Source organism: Heterocephalus glaber, unplaced genomic scaffold, assembly GCF_053883595.1.
Source record: "Heterocephalus glaber isolate CG9 unplaced genomic scaffold, H.glaber_assembly_v1.0 deba00001537, whole genome shotgun sequence".
Classification (NCBI taxonomy): Eukaryota; Metazoa; Chordata; class Mammalia; order Rodentia; family Bathyergidae; genus Heterocephalus; species Heterocephalus glaber.
The window spans coordinates 3,446,185-3,462,799 of NW_028258332.1; the positions used below are offsets into that span (position 1 = coordinate 3,446,185).

General features: G+C 46.2%; 1 protein-coding gene across 1 annotated transcript in view; it reads left to right on the top strand.

Annotated features, from left to right (window-relative positions):
* Window positions 1–15,932, top strand: part of Ice1 (interactor of little elongation complex ELL subunit 1) — a 61,605-nt gene extending 45,673 nt beyond the window's left edge. The window contains exons 16-19 of the mRNA XM_004845149.4: window positions 11–201; window positions 1,839–1,945; window positions 12,598–12,696; window positions 14,952–15,932. Coding sequence (XP_004845206.2) covers window positions 11–201; window positions 1,839–1,945; window positions 12,598–12,696; window positions 14,952–15,133 — 579 coding nt within the window. The 3' untranslated portion in view covers window positions 15,134–15,932. The remainder of the gene's footprint in view (window positions 1–10; window positions 202–1,838; window positions 1,946–12,597; window positions 12,697–14,951) is intronic.
* The last annotated feature ends 683 nt before the right edge of the window (window positions 15,933–16,615 follow it).

Sequence of the window (16,615 nt, forward strand, 5' to 3'; positions counted from 1 at the left end):
CATTCACTAGAATGCTCCTGTAGATGTTGGCATCATGGTTTCTAAGCTGCTTTTGACCATACAGTTATGTCCAAAGACAGAATTCCAGCCCAGTGAGAAATTTGGGGAAGACCTGAGTGATAGCACTTGGGAATACATCTTCGCCATCGATCTGCTCTGCTCCCATCAGAAGTGGGTTTGGACACATGATAACATTATAAGGTTGGCTATTTTGCTGACTCACAAATCAGTTCTTTTAATTGTAAAATAGTCTGTGGATGCTGCATTGCAGTTAGAATCACTTTTGTTGTTTCATCAAGGTAGCTGAAACATTTTAATTCTGACGAGAGTTAAGATACATGTGTTGCTGTCGCTGTCCTTTGCTTGAGTTTTCCGTAGTACCTTTGTCTACATTTCATTGCACTCTGCTGTATCTCTTCTCAGTAAAAATGGCCTGCAGGAGGCTCACTGGCTTAGCCTCAGCGTCATTAAGTATATATTGAATGAAGTGTATGGTCTTTATCTTAAAATGCAAGTTCTGTGGAAAATCCAAAGAAACTGAAATATTCAGAATTACAGGATAACAACTTTTCACCTGAGAAAATTAAGCCTGATGCTCCAGGCATGTCCTTTGTGGACCAGGCTAACTTTTCTTGGTGCACCTGTGCTTTGGGCGGTGCCCGTGCCATCTGTGAGAGAATGGAGGGCACCATCACGCAGGCACTTCCCTTAGATCTTCATTTCCCATGGAGCCCTGGCTGAGAAGGGCTGGGTTAAGCGAGTTTATGACACTGAGAACATTCACCAAAGGGTTGGTAACCTGTGTTCTGTGGAAATGACTTTGGCGAGGACTGTTGTTTGTGCAGGGATGTTCTTCCCTCCCTGCTCCCCCAATACCAGGAAAAGATAGGGAAAGGCTAGACATGTACGTGTCACACCACAGGGATTGAGTCATAGTCCGTCTGTAGAATGGGATTTGACTCCATTAAAATGCATAGCTGTGAGCAGATCTTTATGTGTCAACCTGGAAGAGCGTCTCAGTTACTAAGAAAGTGGCCCAGCCATGTGTCAGTGCCTGTGTGAGGATGGATGGCTGATGTGGCCTCCTCTCACCCACTTCGCATGGGAGGCCAGGAGGCAGGGCCCTTGTGTCCCCTCATGGACCAAGGACCAGAGCCGGTAGCTGTCAGAGCGCTCTGTCCACCATCCTCCCTGCCTGGGAGATTCCAGAGCCTGCCTCTTCCCTCAGCAGTTGGGCACTCCCACCATGCTGTTTGCATGAAGAAAGAGGAGGATGTGCCTGGAAAGAAAAGCAGAAAGTAGAAGTGTAAGAGTTTGCTGAGATGGGGTTAATGTTCCGTTTTTATGTGCATCTGTCTTCGGTGATGCATTGCGAACACCAAGCAAGAACTCAGCACCTTTTTGTCAAAAAGAGAAAGGAGGGCTGAACAGGTAATGCGTTCAGTCCATGGAAGGTTTCTTTTATCCATCTGAAGTGTGCTTTGATTCATGATATTCTTCCCTTTGGCTTAGCTGTTTTGCACACGTGGCTTCTGGAACTCAGCCTGCCTTAGATTCCACCATTTCCTAGTTCTGTGGCTTTGGGGTACCTTAAGAAGAGTTAAAACGGAATAACGATGCACGTGTGTGTGGGCACCTGTAGCCCCTTGTGAGCCAGTGTGGGAACAAGTGTCCTGAGTAGGCAAGATGTGAGCTTCCAGTATTGTCTGTTCCCGTGTAGGCTAAACTGGTAGCTCATCGGCGCCTGCTCTGTTCACTCACTGTCCCTGAGCCATGTGCAGGGTCACATGTTCTTGGAGTGCTGATGCCCATATGCCTTCCCTGTTGTTGTTTTACAGTAAGGAGCTGTGGCCTGTGATGGATAAGTGGATAAAATACAGGAAAGGACATGCAAACGTTGCGTACACTCCCGACGTTATCATAGCGTCCATCCTGAGACTGATTGGTGAGTGGTTTTATTCTGGCTACAGTGTCCTGGAGGGGACCGGTACATACTGACCATGACTGGTTTTACAGCTGCCGGAGCCGGTGGTTGTGTGCTCAGTCCTCCCACACTAACTAGGTCGTACCCACCTTCGTCAGAGATCAAGATTTGTCACTTTAGTTCATTTGCTTCTTAACTCTACTCTTGCTTCTAGATATTAATAGCAATACCACACACATCCGAGTACATAAATTGGTAGGAGTAGTCTCATGTGGTATCTGAAATCGGGATATCTTCTCACTCTCTACCCAGTTTTTTCAGGCTTGCCCACTTAAAATCACTGTTCAAAAATACTTTGAATGAGACAAAGATTTTCATTATTCTCAGACCTAAAGAGGACCTCAGTGACCATTTGGTTCTACTCCTTCCCCGGAGCCCCAAGTCTTTGTTTTCCTCTTCATCTCATCTCTGTCACGCTGCTGTCCACACCTGGCAGAATTCTCAGTGATGAGTTCTGGTCATTACTAAAGGGCTCTCATTTTGAACTGACTTCTGCCTCATAGCTCCTCTGATGGCTGTGATACAGCCCTTTAGATAGTTGAAGATGATCACTGTGATTTAAGAAAAATGTGCTAAACGTTTATGCAAAAGAAAAGTGCGTATTTGTAGGGCAAGCACTGAATTTGTCTTTCTGTCAAATTAAGGTTATTCTTTAACTCTTTAAAAGCCTGGCTTTTGAGAGATAGCCAAATAATTGAGGACATTTAATATGTACTCTTTAATATATGCACACTTATATGATTGAGTGAGGTATAGTACAGTTTTTGTCATACCAAATAAGTTAACATATAATTGGCAATACCGTCTAAAATGATAACATACAAATGTATGCCTGGAGTCTGCAGGATGGATCGCTAGAAAGTGTAGTGTAGAAGCAGAGTCAGGAATACTCCATCCTGCTGGTGTGGCCCCGTGCTGGGGTCAGGACCACTTCTGCTGGTCCTTGGGCACTGAGGTCCAGCTCAGCGCAGGGCTGCAGGGTGTGGGCAGGGGTGCGGAAGGCCAAGGCCAGGGAGAAAGGGCCTGACGCCTGCTGTGAGCCCTGCAGCCTCTGCCTTTCCTAGTGACAGCAGGGTCTGGCGCCCGTCTGTTTCATGCACACACTCATCTGCACCGGCTGTTTGAGTTTTCCTGAGAAGAACCTCTTCCTGTGTATAAGGCTGGCCTTGGCTAAAGACCTTAGCAAACAATAAATTGGTAGACCAAGAACTAATGACATAACCGAAATCACTTACTAATCATTCATGAAATAGAAAACACCCTTACTCTGGATTCCAGAACTGCAGAAGTCCGCACTGGCAAGTCTTATTCTGTGGCAAATAGAACAAGCTTCCACGTGAGTCTAGTGCCACCTCCTGCGGAATGGAGGTGTGAGCTTTGCTGTGGCCGTGTGAAATTCTAAAGTGGGGTTTTCCTGGACCCGCCTGAACAGCATGTGCTCAAGGCCAGCTGTGGGGTGCTGGATTTGCTTGGCGTCACAGGGCGTCCGCGGAGGAGTGGTGAGGCCCGACCTCGGCTTCGCCTTACCACTCCTCCTTTCTTGGCAGCCTTGAGGCCTAGGGGTCAGTCACCCTGGACAGAGGCCACTCGGTGGGAAGGGAGCGGAGCTGGCGCAGAACTTCCTGCTGCTGGATTCAGTGGCGAGCACAGCTATGCAAGGTCACCTTGCTGCCCCCAAAGTGCCCATTGGATCCTGAGCAGTGTGACCACCTGGTGCGCACAGGAACCCTGAAGTGAGATAACCGTTTCCTGTCTCAGACTGAGATGGCCAGCACCTGTTGGTTTCTGTCCACTCTCCTGTCCAGTCGTCCAGCTCTCCTTTGGGGTTGTCTCAGCTCACCCTTTCCTTAGTGTGCCTGCAGCTGAAGTCTTGAAGGAAGCTGGACTCTGTCTTTCCCTGGTTTGCAGGCCACCCTAGACTCCCCTTGCTCTCGGGCCTTCAGCTCCTACCAGGCCATGTGGCTGTGTACTGGAATGGGTCATCTTTGACCTTAAGATTCACTCCTCACTGAATACTCAGACATTCTTTAGTGAGGAACTTCTCTTCATCTCTTTAGGAAGTCAGTTCAGCATCCTTGTCAAGTCATTGTATATTTCTTTTCCCCAAATGTCTTCTGTAGATTCATTCCTTTTATTCCTGATGGCTCCATTAAATTAAACTCTTTATAAAACTCAATCTTACTAAGTATTGAAATAGAAAGGAAGGGAGTCATTATGTCATGGTGATGTGCATTATCTGGGACAGCCGTACATCCTGAGACTGCAAGACCGTGGGCTGCTCTAGTTGCACCTTCCTCTCTGTGCTCTCAGCTCTGTATTCAATACTCATGGGTGATTGGCCCAGAGGACACATCTGGAGCCTGTGGTTAGCAGATGGATCTAATTGCAAGGAGATACTTAAAAGTGATTATAGCAACCTGAAATTTCTGATATTTGAAGTACATTACTTTTCAGCCTCATCAAAAGGCTACGTAAAGATCACCTAGATATTTACAGTGTCATGCTGGTTTAGAAGTTACCCACATACTCTTAGATCAGTTGGTATTAACTGAGCATTCAGGGTGTATGTAGCACACACTAGCCTGGTTCCCACTGAAAAGTGACGAAGGTGACCTTACTAAAGTACTCCATGCCTCAGTTTCTCTGTATTCAAAGTAGAAAGGCTCATGAGCTGCATTCATTCATCAACCTGTATGAAATTTGTACTACTGAGATGCAACGTGAACACAGAACAGTGAGCATGCAGTGCAGTACTGCCATGAAATCTTACCTAGGATGGATTCCAGAACCTTCCTGGGTAATGAACAAGTCGGAAGAAGGCGTAGGCCATGATGAGTGGCAGGAGTGAGCTTCTGATAGGGAAAGTTTTAGATAACTTAGTAGATTGACTATTAAGGTAGTTGTAGAAGCAAAATAAGTAATGTGTTCCTTTAAGATTTGCTTTTCCCATAAACTCTTGTTGTTTAAGGTGACATTTATCTGACCCTTTAACCAGTAGCTTCATTAACCTAAAAAACTATTCCTGAGTGGATTTACAATGTATATGTGCTTACCTTGTGTCTGTGACTTGTAAATAGGAACTGGAATTGTGTTTATACATCAAAGACCACTAGGGATGAGAATGGCTAAAAAGGATATAAAAAGGAAACACGAACAGGGGTGCGCGGATACTAACCAGACCTGTTTCTGGTGGTCCCGCCTGCTTGCAAGTAGAACTTTCTTTATTTCACCTGAATTCTGTGTCTCCGTGTATTTCTTTCTGAGATTACTGGAACATTTGGTTCCCTGACCGGGAATTGGGAATGAAATAGCCCTTTTGGGCATCGGCCCAAACCCCACCAGAGGGAGCGGCTCTCCATCTCCTCAAAGATGCACCCCTGGGACTAATTTCCTAGGCTCCCCAACAGGACATGGAGACCTGCTCACCGGCTGAGGATTGGCTGAACCCAAGACAGAGGACGACAGAAGGAGGGCTGCTGCTGTTCGTGTCTCATCTATCTCTTTCCTTTGCTGGGTGAGAAACCCCAGGAAATCCCCTAGTCATTAACTTTCGGTTTCACTTTGGTTTCACTTTGTGAATTTGTACTTTGTGAACTTTGGGCAAATACAGCGCAGGGGCCTGATCACTTCTTGTGCTTTGCCATTTGGGAAGGTAGCTTCTTTCATTTGCTTTGGTTACAGTTAGGGGTTCACTGGGGGGTATGTGATAACTTCTGAATAAATGTGTGACTGAAAGACTTCTGGATAGGAGAGTGTGTGGAACGAGACAGAGGGAGGAGGCGATTGCGCTTAGAGTCCTCCCAGAGTCGCGAAACTTGTGTGTGGTCTTTGTTTTGGTTCTGTCCTCGGCGTTTAACAAAGACACAATGGTGAGCTTATGCAACAGCTCACCTTAGCCTGAACGGACCTCAAGGTGCCTGAGAGGCCCGCAGCCAGGCAGGCGAGCGAGTGATCCCCCACCTTTGTTTGTCTTGCATCTCCGTACAAGGGTACCCACACACACCAACACTCTGATCGGCTGATCGTGGAGACAGAAACATCTCGTCCTACTGTTTTGGAATGCATGGTTAAGAATTTTAAGAATGGTTTTACTGGAAATTATGGTATTAAGATGAAACCCCAAAACTTAGAGCCTTTTGTGAGTTAGAATGGCCCACGCTTTGCCTAGCTTGGCCAACTGAGAGATCCCTAGGTGAGGGTCTCATCTTGTCCACCTGGCTAACAGTCACTGCCTCTGGACGGAAACATCCCGATCAATTTCCCTATATTGATTCATGGCTCAAATTGTGCCACAGAATGCCTCCTTGGCTTCATATGTGTGCCCCGGAAGTGAAAAGCAGCATCCTGGTCCTCTGTCAGAAAGGAGACGATGCTGAAAAGTAACCGGTCCTTTCAGATCCGGACCGAGAGAATTTAGACTTTCCCCCTCCTGTTGAGTTGCTAAATTCACAGGTGTGGAGGAGGTGGGCACAAAAGCCTGAGAACTGCTTGGCCTTGGAGCACCAGAGGGTGTGTGCTGTGGTCAGACTCAGAGAGGATCGAATGGGGCTCGCCCTCAAGTTGGAAAAAAAGAGGACATAAGTAATGGATTGAAAACAGCTACGAAAGCTCAGAAGGGCATAAAACAAAGCCAGAAAAAGTAAGAAATTTTACAAGAGAAATCAAGTTACAAAGTTTAGCTAATTGATAAATGTGTCTGTTTCAGTTTCAGTTGATGTTTAATTGGTGTGCTTAAAATATTTCTTGTGCATTGCAAATTGTTCAATTGTAATTATAGGGTTAACTTGCTCTTTTCTGTACTTAGTTGATAAAAAACTCAAGGTTACTACCATTCTGTTGGCAGCCAACCAAATTTAAAGTGTAACAATCTGAGAACGAAAAAGGAACACTTTAAAATTTTAACAGCTAAAGACAAGTTTGTGATAAAAGGTCTATAGTAAGTGAGATAAAAATATTAAAAAGCTATAAGTAAAAGAGATACAATTTTGATATACAAAAATGTTGTATGTTTGTCTTGTTAGAAAGATAAAAAGAGATATACAAGACCAGAAGGCCTAGGTATGTCAAAAGATGGGCAAAAGTGATTTATCAAGAAAATATGTATGTTTGTTTGTTGGTTTCAAATTTGTTATAAAAAGTTTAAATATGTTTACATTGATTGTCATCAAAGGGTTAAGTTCTAAATATGTTACTATAATATGTGTATATTGGTCATCTTCAAAGGGTTTAAGAGCCAACAGGTTAGAATATGACCTCCTCCTTTATAGTGAGTTAGAAAAAAAAAAGACTGTTGGGAAAAGGCACAAATATGTCAGACCAAGATGTGGTATTTGAGATTTGACTTAAAAAAACAACAAAGGAGGCTAGGTCCAGAAAAAAGAAAGTCATTTATTTTCTGCCAAGACCCCTCCAAAATGCTTCAATTATTTGATTCCATCTTTGCTACCCATTCTCCTAATTGGGAGGACTGTAAAGAACTTTGTAGAATTTTGTTAACCTCTAAAGAAATGCAGAGTTTTAGGAGAAATTAAAAAGATTAATGCCCCTAGAATGCTGGGAGACACGCAAAATCCAGACACTTGGCATGGACAGCAGTTTCCAGTAAATATGCGGCCCAATTGGAGTCCCAGTACCTCAGTAGGCCAGGAGAACTTAAGAAATTATCAGACGGCCCTTCTGGCAAGGATACGGGCTATGAGGAAAAGACCTACAAACATGATTAAAGTGTCAGAGACACAACAGGAGCCTGGTGAGAGCCCTGAGAAATTTTATGAGCGGCTCTGCAGGGTCTACAGAATGTACAGACCATTTGACCCAGCTGTTCCTGATAACCATCAGTTAATCAATACGACCTTTGTAACTCAGTCAGCTCCAGACATTAGAGGAAAGATTCAGAAGCAAGAAACTTGGGAAGGCATGATTATAACGCAACTGTTGCAGTGAGCTAGGAAAGTGTATGTGAACAGAGAATCAGTGAGAGAGAAAACCAGCAAGGAAGGAAGATGAGCGAGATAAGAGAAGAGCCAGACACATAGCAGTGGCTATGGGAGCCAAGGAAGAGAGGGAGAGAGAAAGACAGGGAACGAAGTCAGAGGGAAAGCAGAAGAAAGGTTTTAAACGTGAGTACTTAGATTGTGACGAGTGTGCATATTGCAGAGAGAAAGGACATTATACGAATAAGTGCCCACAGCTCAAAGAAAAGAAAAAACAGGAATTAAAAGAAAAAAAAATCATTTACTTCAAGCTATAGAACAACAAAAAAAAGCTTTTAAGAAACTAAAATTGAGGGCTGGGGATGTAGCTCAGTGGTTCCACCACCTGCCTCGCAAGCACAAGGACCTCAGTTCGATCCCTGGTACCAAAAAAAAAAAAAAAAATAGAAAGAAACTAAAATTAACTTTGGCACCTGCCCCCACCCTAGGCATATCAGATGTGAAGCGGCCTTTTACTCTGTATGTGACTGAGAAAAGCCATGTGGCTCTTGGAGTGTTGACCCAAGAAGTAAGCCCATGGAATCAACCAGCGGCATATTTGTCTAAGAATTTAGATTTAGTAGCAAAAGGGTGGCCTCCTTGCCTTCGGGCCTTGGCAGCCCCTCAGTTTTATTAATCCAAGAAGCAGACAAGCTAACTCTAGGTCAGGAACTGACTGTGCAGGTTCCACACGCGGTCTTGAAACTTGAACACAAGAGGGCATTGATGGCTCTCAAATAATTGGGTTACTCAGTACCAAGCCCTTCTCTGTGAGAACCCCCACTTGCGGTTTATTCCTGTAAAAGCTTTAAATCCTGCTACCTTCTTGCCCATGGAGTCAGGCCCTCCGGAGCATGACTACTTGAGTATCACTGATGAGCTCTTTTCCACCCACCCTGACCTACAAATGACACCCTTGTCTGATGCTGACCTCGTTCTGTTCACGGATGGGAGCAGCTTTGTGGAAGATGAGGTTCGTCACGCTGGATATGCGGTAACCACGAAGGATGAGGTGATCCTAGCTGGGGCCCCTTCCTAGTTGGCACAGTGTGCTCAGCTCTGGGCACTCATACAGGCACTCTGATGGGCAAAGGGTAAAAAGGTAAATATATATAAGGACTTTTGCTATGCATTTGCTACATTGCACATCCATGGCATGATTTACTGAGAGCGAGGTCTTCTCACGGCAGAAGGGAAGCAAATTAAAAATAAACAGGAAATTATACAGTTGCTAGAGACAGTGTGGAAACCTAGCAAAGTCACAGTAATACATTGTTCAGGACATCAGAAAGGCAAAGACTTCATTGCACAAGGTAACAATAAAGCTGACGCTGAAAGCCGAGAAAGACAATGCACTCAAAGCCCTGCCCTCACCACTCCAGAGGCTGGTGAGTCAACGCACAGCTGAAGAATGTAAGCACCATCAAGGACGACATGGATTATTGTGTTGTGCCAGATCACCACTGCTTTAAGTTTCTTTGTTTTCGAACTGCGGGTGTTTAGGCCTAGTAATGAAAAGTTTGATGAACAATATGTGACTTTTAAAACAGTAAAATGGGAACTGGAAGGCTATCCGTTTACAATGTTCTTTGATGCCTGCCCAAAAGAACATTATGGGGGACCTGGGGTAGCTTCTGACTGTGGGGGCTATTCTAATGAGAAATTATATTGCAAAGAGAAAACACAAGTTTGGATCAACGGCTCCCTTGTTGGACAAGCCACTGGTAATTGTTAAAATTGTAAACAAGGTCAATGTAATCCTATATCTATGTATATGCCAGCCCCATGGGATCCTATTTGGCTACAAGGAGTAATATATTTCTTTAAGACAAGAAATTAGAAAAGATCTTGAAGAAATTTGAGATGCACTTCAGGCTTTAGAAACCCAACTAGATTCACTGCCCAATGTCATATTACAGAATAGGCATGCTCTCGATTTGCTAACAGCCCAGAAAGGAGGGACTTGCTTATTTCTTGGTGAAGAGTGTTGTTATTACACTAATAAATCTGATGTAGTACAGGAATCACTAGACAAACTGAAAGGTCAGATCAGGGTTCTTGATGAGGAATTTGGTATAGGAGAGCCATCCTATGGGATTAATTTCACTTGGGCAGGATGGAAAACTTGGATGGGACCTCTTCTGAGTCCTCTTCTTGTTATAATATTAATATTAATGTTTGGTCCTTGTGTCATCCAATGGATTTCAAAATTTATACAGTAGTGCACTGCTGCAGCTCAACACTACCAAATGCTAGTGTTAAGAAATGTAGATAAACTGGATAAAACTTATAATGGATAGAAGAATTATCCTGAAGTAAACAGAGGGAGGAATGATAGGGAAAAGTTTTAGATAACTTAGTAGATTGAATATTAAGGTGGTAGAAGCAAAATAAATAATGTATTCCTTTAAGATTTACTTTTCCCATAGCTCTTGTTGTTTAAGGTGACAGTTATCTGACTCTTTAACCAGTAACTTCATTAACCTAACAAAGTTGCAGTCCCTGGGTGGATTTACAATGTATATGTGCTTACCTTGTGTCTGTGACTTGTAAATAGGAACTGGAATTATATTTACACATCAGAGACCACTAGGGATGAGATAATGGCTAAAAAGGATATAAAGAGGAAATGCTGAACAAAGGGGCAGGCGGATACTAACCAGACTGGTTTCTGGTGGTCCCGCCTGCTTGCAAGTAGAACTTTTATCATTTTACCCGAATTCTGTGTCTCCATGTATTTCTTTCCGAGATTTCCAGAACACTTCCACTGTGGAGCAGCTTGGCACCGCAGGAGAGAGATGCTGGAGCAGAGGAAAGGACCTCAGTGAGCAGTGGTAGGCTCAGTAGCATAAATGGTGCTTTCCATTTAAGAAACTGCATTCCCAAAGCAAAAGCTAATGGGGACGGCATTGCCTTGTTGCAGGCTTCTTTTCCTTTGGCTTTACAGAAGACAGCTGTCTCTTCGTTATCTGCTCTTCATTTAATCTTTTGCAGTATGCTGCTTTGGTTGAATATATGAAGTAAATTTCATATAGATACATAGGTGGTGAAAGGGAAAAGATTTTTAAATTTATATATTTATTGTGGTACTAGGACTTGAACCCAAAGCCTTTGCTCAGCTACATCGCCAACTCTTGTTTTTAATTTTGGGTCAGAGTCTTAAGTCACTGAATAACCCAAGCTGGGTTCTACCTTGCAGTCCTCCTGTCTCAGCACCCCAGAGTGCCGAGATTATAGGCATGCACCACTGCTAGGTAGAGTACTTTAATGGCCTTCTCAAATAGTCCTGGATCTTTCTCTTTGATATACAATAAAATGAGTAATAATTTTTTTTTTTGAGATGAGTGCTGTGTGGCCCAGGTGAAAGTAGTAATTTTTTTTCTTTTTCTTTTTTTAGTACTGGGAATGGAACTCAGGACCTTGCGCTTGCCAGGCAGGCACGGTGCCACTGAGCTACATCCCCAGCCCATAATTTCTTGAAGTAGTTGCAGTGTGAAATCTTAAGTCTTTATCAGTGAGCTCTTCATATTGTTTAATTAAAATCCACTGGTGTGGCTTGCATAGTGAAGGGATCCATTTGGCCAGTAAATTTTACTGATGAATTTGTAACCTGCATTGTTCACTTGGAAATAAATGGTTCATAGGCATCTTTAAATACCAGCAATGTAAAAGAACCGACACTCCGTGTCTCTTCTCAGAGAAGTCATGTGTATTGTTATGTTGTCAAGCTCTGGGCAGCTGGTGGACGTTGTCCGAAAATTTGAATTTTGCTTAAAACCTCAAATGTCACCTTTCCCTACAGTGGTAACTTCCCCGAAGTCACAGGTTCACGTTGTTCATGTCTGAGAGCATCTCCGCCTTGCTGCCCATACCCAAGTTGTCAGGTGTGCTGTTAACGCATGTGGCACTCACAGCTCACACACATGAATGTGTGCTTTTCTTCACGGTGGCCATGTGCGTTGCACAGGTGTGTAGGAAATGGTAGCACCTGTCAAATGTCCCCGACCTGTATGCTCCCCGCCAGGTCTCAGGAGGTGGTTCTGGCTGCTTCGTCAAGCCGTTCTCCGGTGGCTGTCCTTAAGCTGGCTCTGTAGGCAGCTGGTGCCAGCAGTGTGGCTTCACCTGGGGAGATGCCACTGCTGTGACTGTGCAGGCACAGTGCTGGATCCGCTGTCACCTCCACCCGTCTTCATATGAGCACTGTGGGAGGCAGGGACTCCCTAGCTCCAGGGCACCCTGTGACAGCAGTCTCCAAGGAGCATCTGATGGGAGCGGCCTTTCTTTGCTGTCTCCTGCTCTGTCAGAAGCATTTCACATCTGACCTGCCAGAACCATCCCCTCCTGTAAGTTCCACTTACTACATTGCAGCTTAGCCAAGAAACCCGTGCATCATGTTGTCTGTGTGAATAAAAGAAGAGTTGATGAGCATTTTGATGACTTCCAGAAGACAAACCGCTTTATTAAGTCTTGATGCTTCACTGTTTAACCTGCTTTCAACTAATAGGTACCCACTTTGATTTCAGGATTTTAAGGTTTAAAGTACATAATGTTATAAGAACGAGAACACAAATTTAAAATTTTTATGGAAAGTTAAATCAACATTTCACCAAAGACTGTTTACACTACCTTTGTTTCTTCTAGGTCGCCTGGGTCAGTTGGGTTTGAAGGAAGGATTTCCAACTACTGTGAAGAATATCAGTTCAGTCATTGGTGTGTTCGTACAGCATGCTCAGGACGAAGGTAACCCCTGCTGTTCTGGCCCTTGCACTTACTGTCTCACCTCTGTTTTCATCTTTACCGTGTGCTGGCTTCTGTTTCTCTTCTGCTCGTATGCAGGGCACACGGTGTGTGTGTGTGTGTGTGTGTGTGTGTGTGTCTGTGTGTCTGTGGCCTGCTTACCCATGAGGCGGTCATTGGCCTGCTGGTCAGTGCTCTCTCAAGAGGAGGGCACTCTGCTGGCCCTGCTGCTGGCCCTTGGCCCCTGATGCTGTCTCTGGGCTGTGGGCTGCTGAGCTCCCTGCAGCCTCCTGCTGGACCTGTGTCCTGACTGACCAGGTCACAGGGGCAGAGCTGCCTGGTGGGACACCCAGCAGCTGCAGGCTGAGGTCGGTCAAGGCAGCCTGGAGGCTGGGGGCCTTGGGCGTCTGCAGGCGGGTCTCGGCATCCTGGATGGACTGCACAGTGTGTATCTGTCCTGATCTCTTGTGGGACGGGGTTACTCACAGTAACCCTCATGGGTGATGAGCCCAGTTTCTGTTCTGAATGTTGTGCAAGAAGGAACAGAGGAGTTAAAGCACTCCTCATCCGAAATGTGTGAAGTGACATCGTACGCACTGTGTGGCCCTGTGATGATCTAGCTTGGTCGGGCTCTGTCTTCAGCGTGCAGTGGGAGGCTTGCTGAGCTGTGCTCACAGAGAACAGCCCGGTGGTGCCTCCCTTCTCTCTGGTCCCTTTTAGACTTGAGGGTCACTGCCTTGATGATGCCCGTTGGTGCCTTCTCCAGTCTAAACCAGAGTGCACTGACACGAGCGAGCAGCGGCCCCACACACGCAGGCTTGCTGTGTTGCTGGGTGCGCAGGACCCTGTGAGGAGGAGGAGGAGGAGGAGGAGGAGGGGGGAGGAGCTACGTGGTGCTGCTGCAGTGGGGCCCTCCGTGTCCTGCCCACAGCGTGGCCTGGATGCCAGGCCAGGTCTTGGAGGTGGATGGTGCCATCCTCATTTCCTGCACTGAAGCCCAGGGCAAAGGTGACCCCAGGGATGCAGTGTGCAGAAGGGCCTGCCCCACCCTGTGTGTCCAGGCTGCTTCACTGCAGAGCAGCGGCCCTGAACCCCGCACACACGCGCGGCTGTGTTATTAACAGGCTGCCTTGCTCTGGGGGACGTGGTTTAAGCATGCCAGTTCTGCTCATGTTTTCAGCACTGACTTGGGAATGTGTGGGTTTTTGTGTTGTGTTTATTTTAAATACAGGTGGAGCATCCCTACTCCAAAAGTTTACAGTCTTGGGCTGGGGATTTAGCTCGATGGTTCTGGCGCCTGCTGAGCAAGCGCAAAGTCCCGAGTTCGATCCCCGGTACCAAAAAAAAAAAATAACCCACAAAAGTTTACAGTCTCAAGTACTCTAAAATCGGAACTTTTTTGACCACTGACATGACCCCAAAAGGTGGAAATTTTCATACCATGAAACTGTTTCATGCACAGAATTATTAAAAAATATGTAAAATTGCTTTCCGGCTATGCGGACAAAGTGTATGTGTGAATTGTGTTTAGGCCCGAGTCCCATCCCCAGGATACCTCCTGTATATGCAAGTATTCCAGAACCCCAGAGATGCCTGAAGCGCTCTGGTCCCCTGCGTGTTGGACAGGGGACATTTAGCATCAGTACAGGTTTGCCTTGTTGGGCAGTGCAGCACTCACAGAAAACCAAAACATGTGACTAATAAGGAGTTTAATGCCTAAGTTATTTAAACAAAATTCAAGTAAATTAAATTTTAACTAAATTTTAATTAATTAACTCCTAAATGAACATCTGCTAAAGGAGAACTGTGATAATATAGTATAATCGACCAACCAGTTCTGCCTAGAATCGTACACTGGGATCTGGGATATTAAAGTGTGCATGGGGATAGGACGCCCCTTTGTCTCATTTCCTTGTGGCTTTCCTGTCCGGAGTCCATCTCCAAGACCCCTGCTCACACTGCACCTGTCCCATGTCCAGCTCCCTGGAGGCTCACCGGGGCACAGAGGTTCGGCCAGCGAGGCCAGGTCCTGGACTCGGCCCCTAGGCGCTCAGAGAGCTGCACTTCCGCTTTTCCCCTCTCCCATTGTGGAAGGGTCTTGAATATTCTGTTTTTCATTGTGGGATTTTTTTTCTTGTGGACTGAATTTTCATTGCTGACAGAAGTGTTCTGTGTGTGACCTATACCCCTGTACATCGTAGCATTACCACCTTGCATAGCAGGTCTTCCTGTGTGTAACTGATGTGGAACCCTTTCAGACATCCCGTGGGGTGTGCAGCTGGCGGCCGTGTACGCTTTGTGTGACTTGAGCCCCAGCAGCCCAGAGGAGACGCTGAAGACCCTGGAGGCCTGGCGGAGAGAGACCCCCAAGTGCATCCCCTCCGCCATCGCCAGCTGCCTGGAAGAAGTTGGCTCCCTGCGGGCCGAGGAACGTGGATGAGTGTGATGCTGCTGTAGCAAGACAAGTGCCTTGACACATCTGGCGCCAGTGGGCTGGCCGCTTCCGGAACAGAGGGGCTGCCAAGGAGGGCGACTTGAGGTACCAGCGTGCGGGCGCTCTCCAAGTGAGCAGCCGCATAATCGTTAGTCTGAACATTGCATTTCACTCCGGCTGTTGTGATCATGTGACGTGTGGATTATTACCGTGTCTGGGTCGAACGAAAACTTGAACTTAGCCCTTTTTTGCTGCAGAAAGTGTCCTTTTAATGGCTTTTAAAAACTGAGTGGCATTTTATAATGAACTGAACAATATAGGAACATGATTTGTTTCCTGAGCTGTTTTTAGATGCTCTGCTCAAGTGAGTGACTAGGGAAAAGCAGATTGGCTGCAGAGGGAAAAGCAGAGTCCTCCACTGTGTTAGGTGGAAGTTGGCCACAAAAGCTTCTCCCAAGATTGGTGCGTCCTTGGCCAGTGTGGAACACGAGTGCCACTGGCAGAGGCTCATCAAAGGCAGTTTCTTCCTATCGCTAAAGCTCCTTGGAAATGCGTAGCTGTCAGGAACTCTCGCAGACTCCGTCCGCACCTGTCTCGGGGCAGCCTGGGGCGTGGCCGGCTCTGCTGTGTACATACGACAGTGCTATGATGTGTCTCACATTGGATGATGTTCCACTTTCGGAATTTTAGTATTTGTACATAGAGAATGGGTTTAATAACTCACCGTGACTCTGATTTGTCTTATATTCATCATTTCTTAAACTCTTGTATGTGTTTTTTTAATAAAAAATAAAAGTAAGCCATGCACACGGTCGTTGTGAGTAAAGCATGACCCTTGCCGTTGTTTCTGTACCCAGACAAAGAGACACTGCCCAGAGGGAGGAGGAGAGGCCATTCCTGGGGAGGCCCGCTTTCCCGTGGCACTAGCCTGAGTCCTCGCCGAGCCTCCTACTCCCCAGTGATGCCCGCTAGCAGAGAATTAGGTGCAAAACGGTCCCCACAGTTGGATTTGGTGGCCAGTTAGAATTTCTTCCCTGTAAAAATGACACGACAGCCATTTGGCTGTTTTCTTACATAACTGTTTCACACGTAACTGAAATTCATGGGTAACCGAGCCGCCCTCTGTTGGTGCCCATCTCCCCACCACGCAGTGTGCTTCCCTCGGTCACCTGGCTGGCAGGCTGCTCAGCAAGGCAGGCCAGGGGCAGCAGAATCTCAGAGAGCTCTGACTGTGGACAGGAAACATCCCCAGTCATCACCCCACACACAGCAGTCAGGGGCCAGGGCCGTGTGGAAAGCAGGGAACGTTGCAGGCAGAGGAGCAGGGTGCCTCCTCCCCCTGCACTGGTCACGGAGGGCCTCCTGAGGACACAGTGCTGCGAGGACCTGAAGGGGGCCTGCCTAAATCTCAGGAGGAGCCTTGCTGGTGGGCAGGGGAAGGTGGTCTAAGTGCCAGGAAGGAGCTGTGTCCGTGAGATCCTTCGAGGC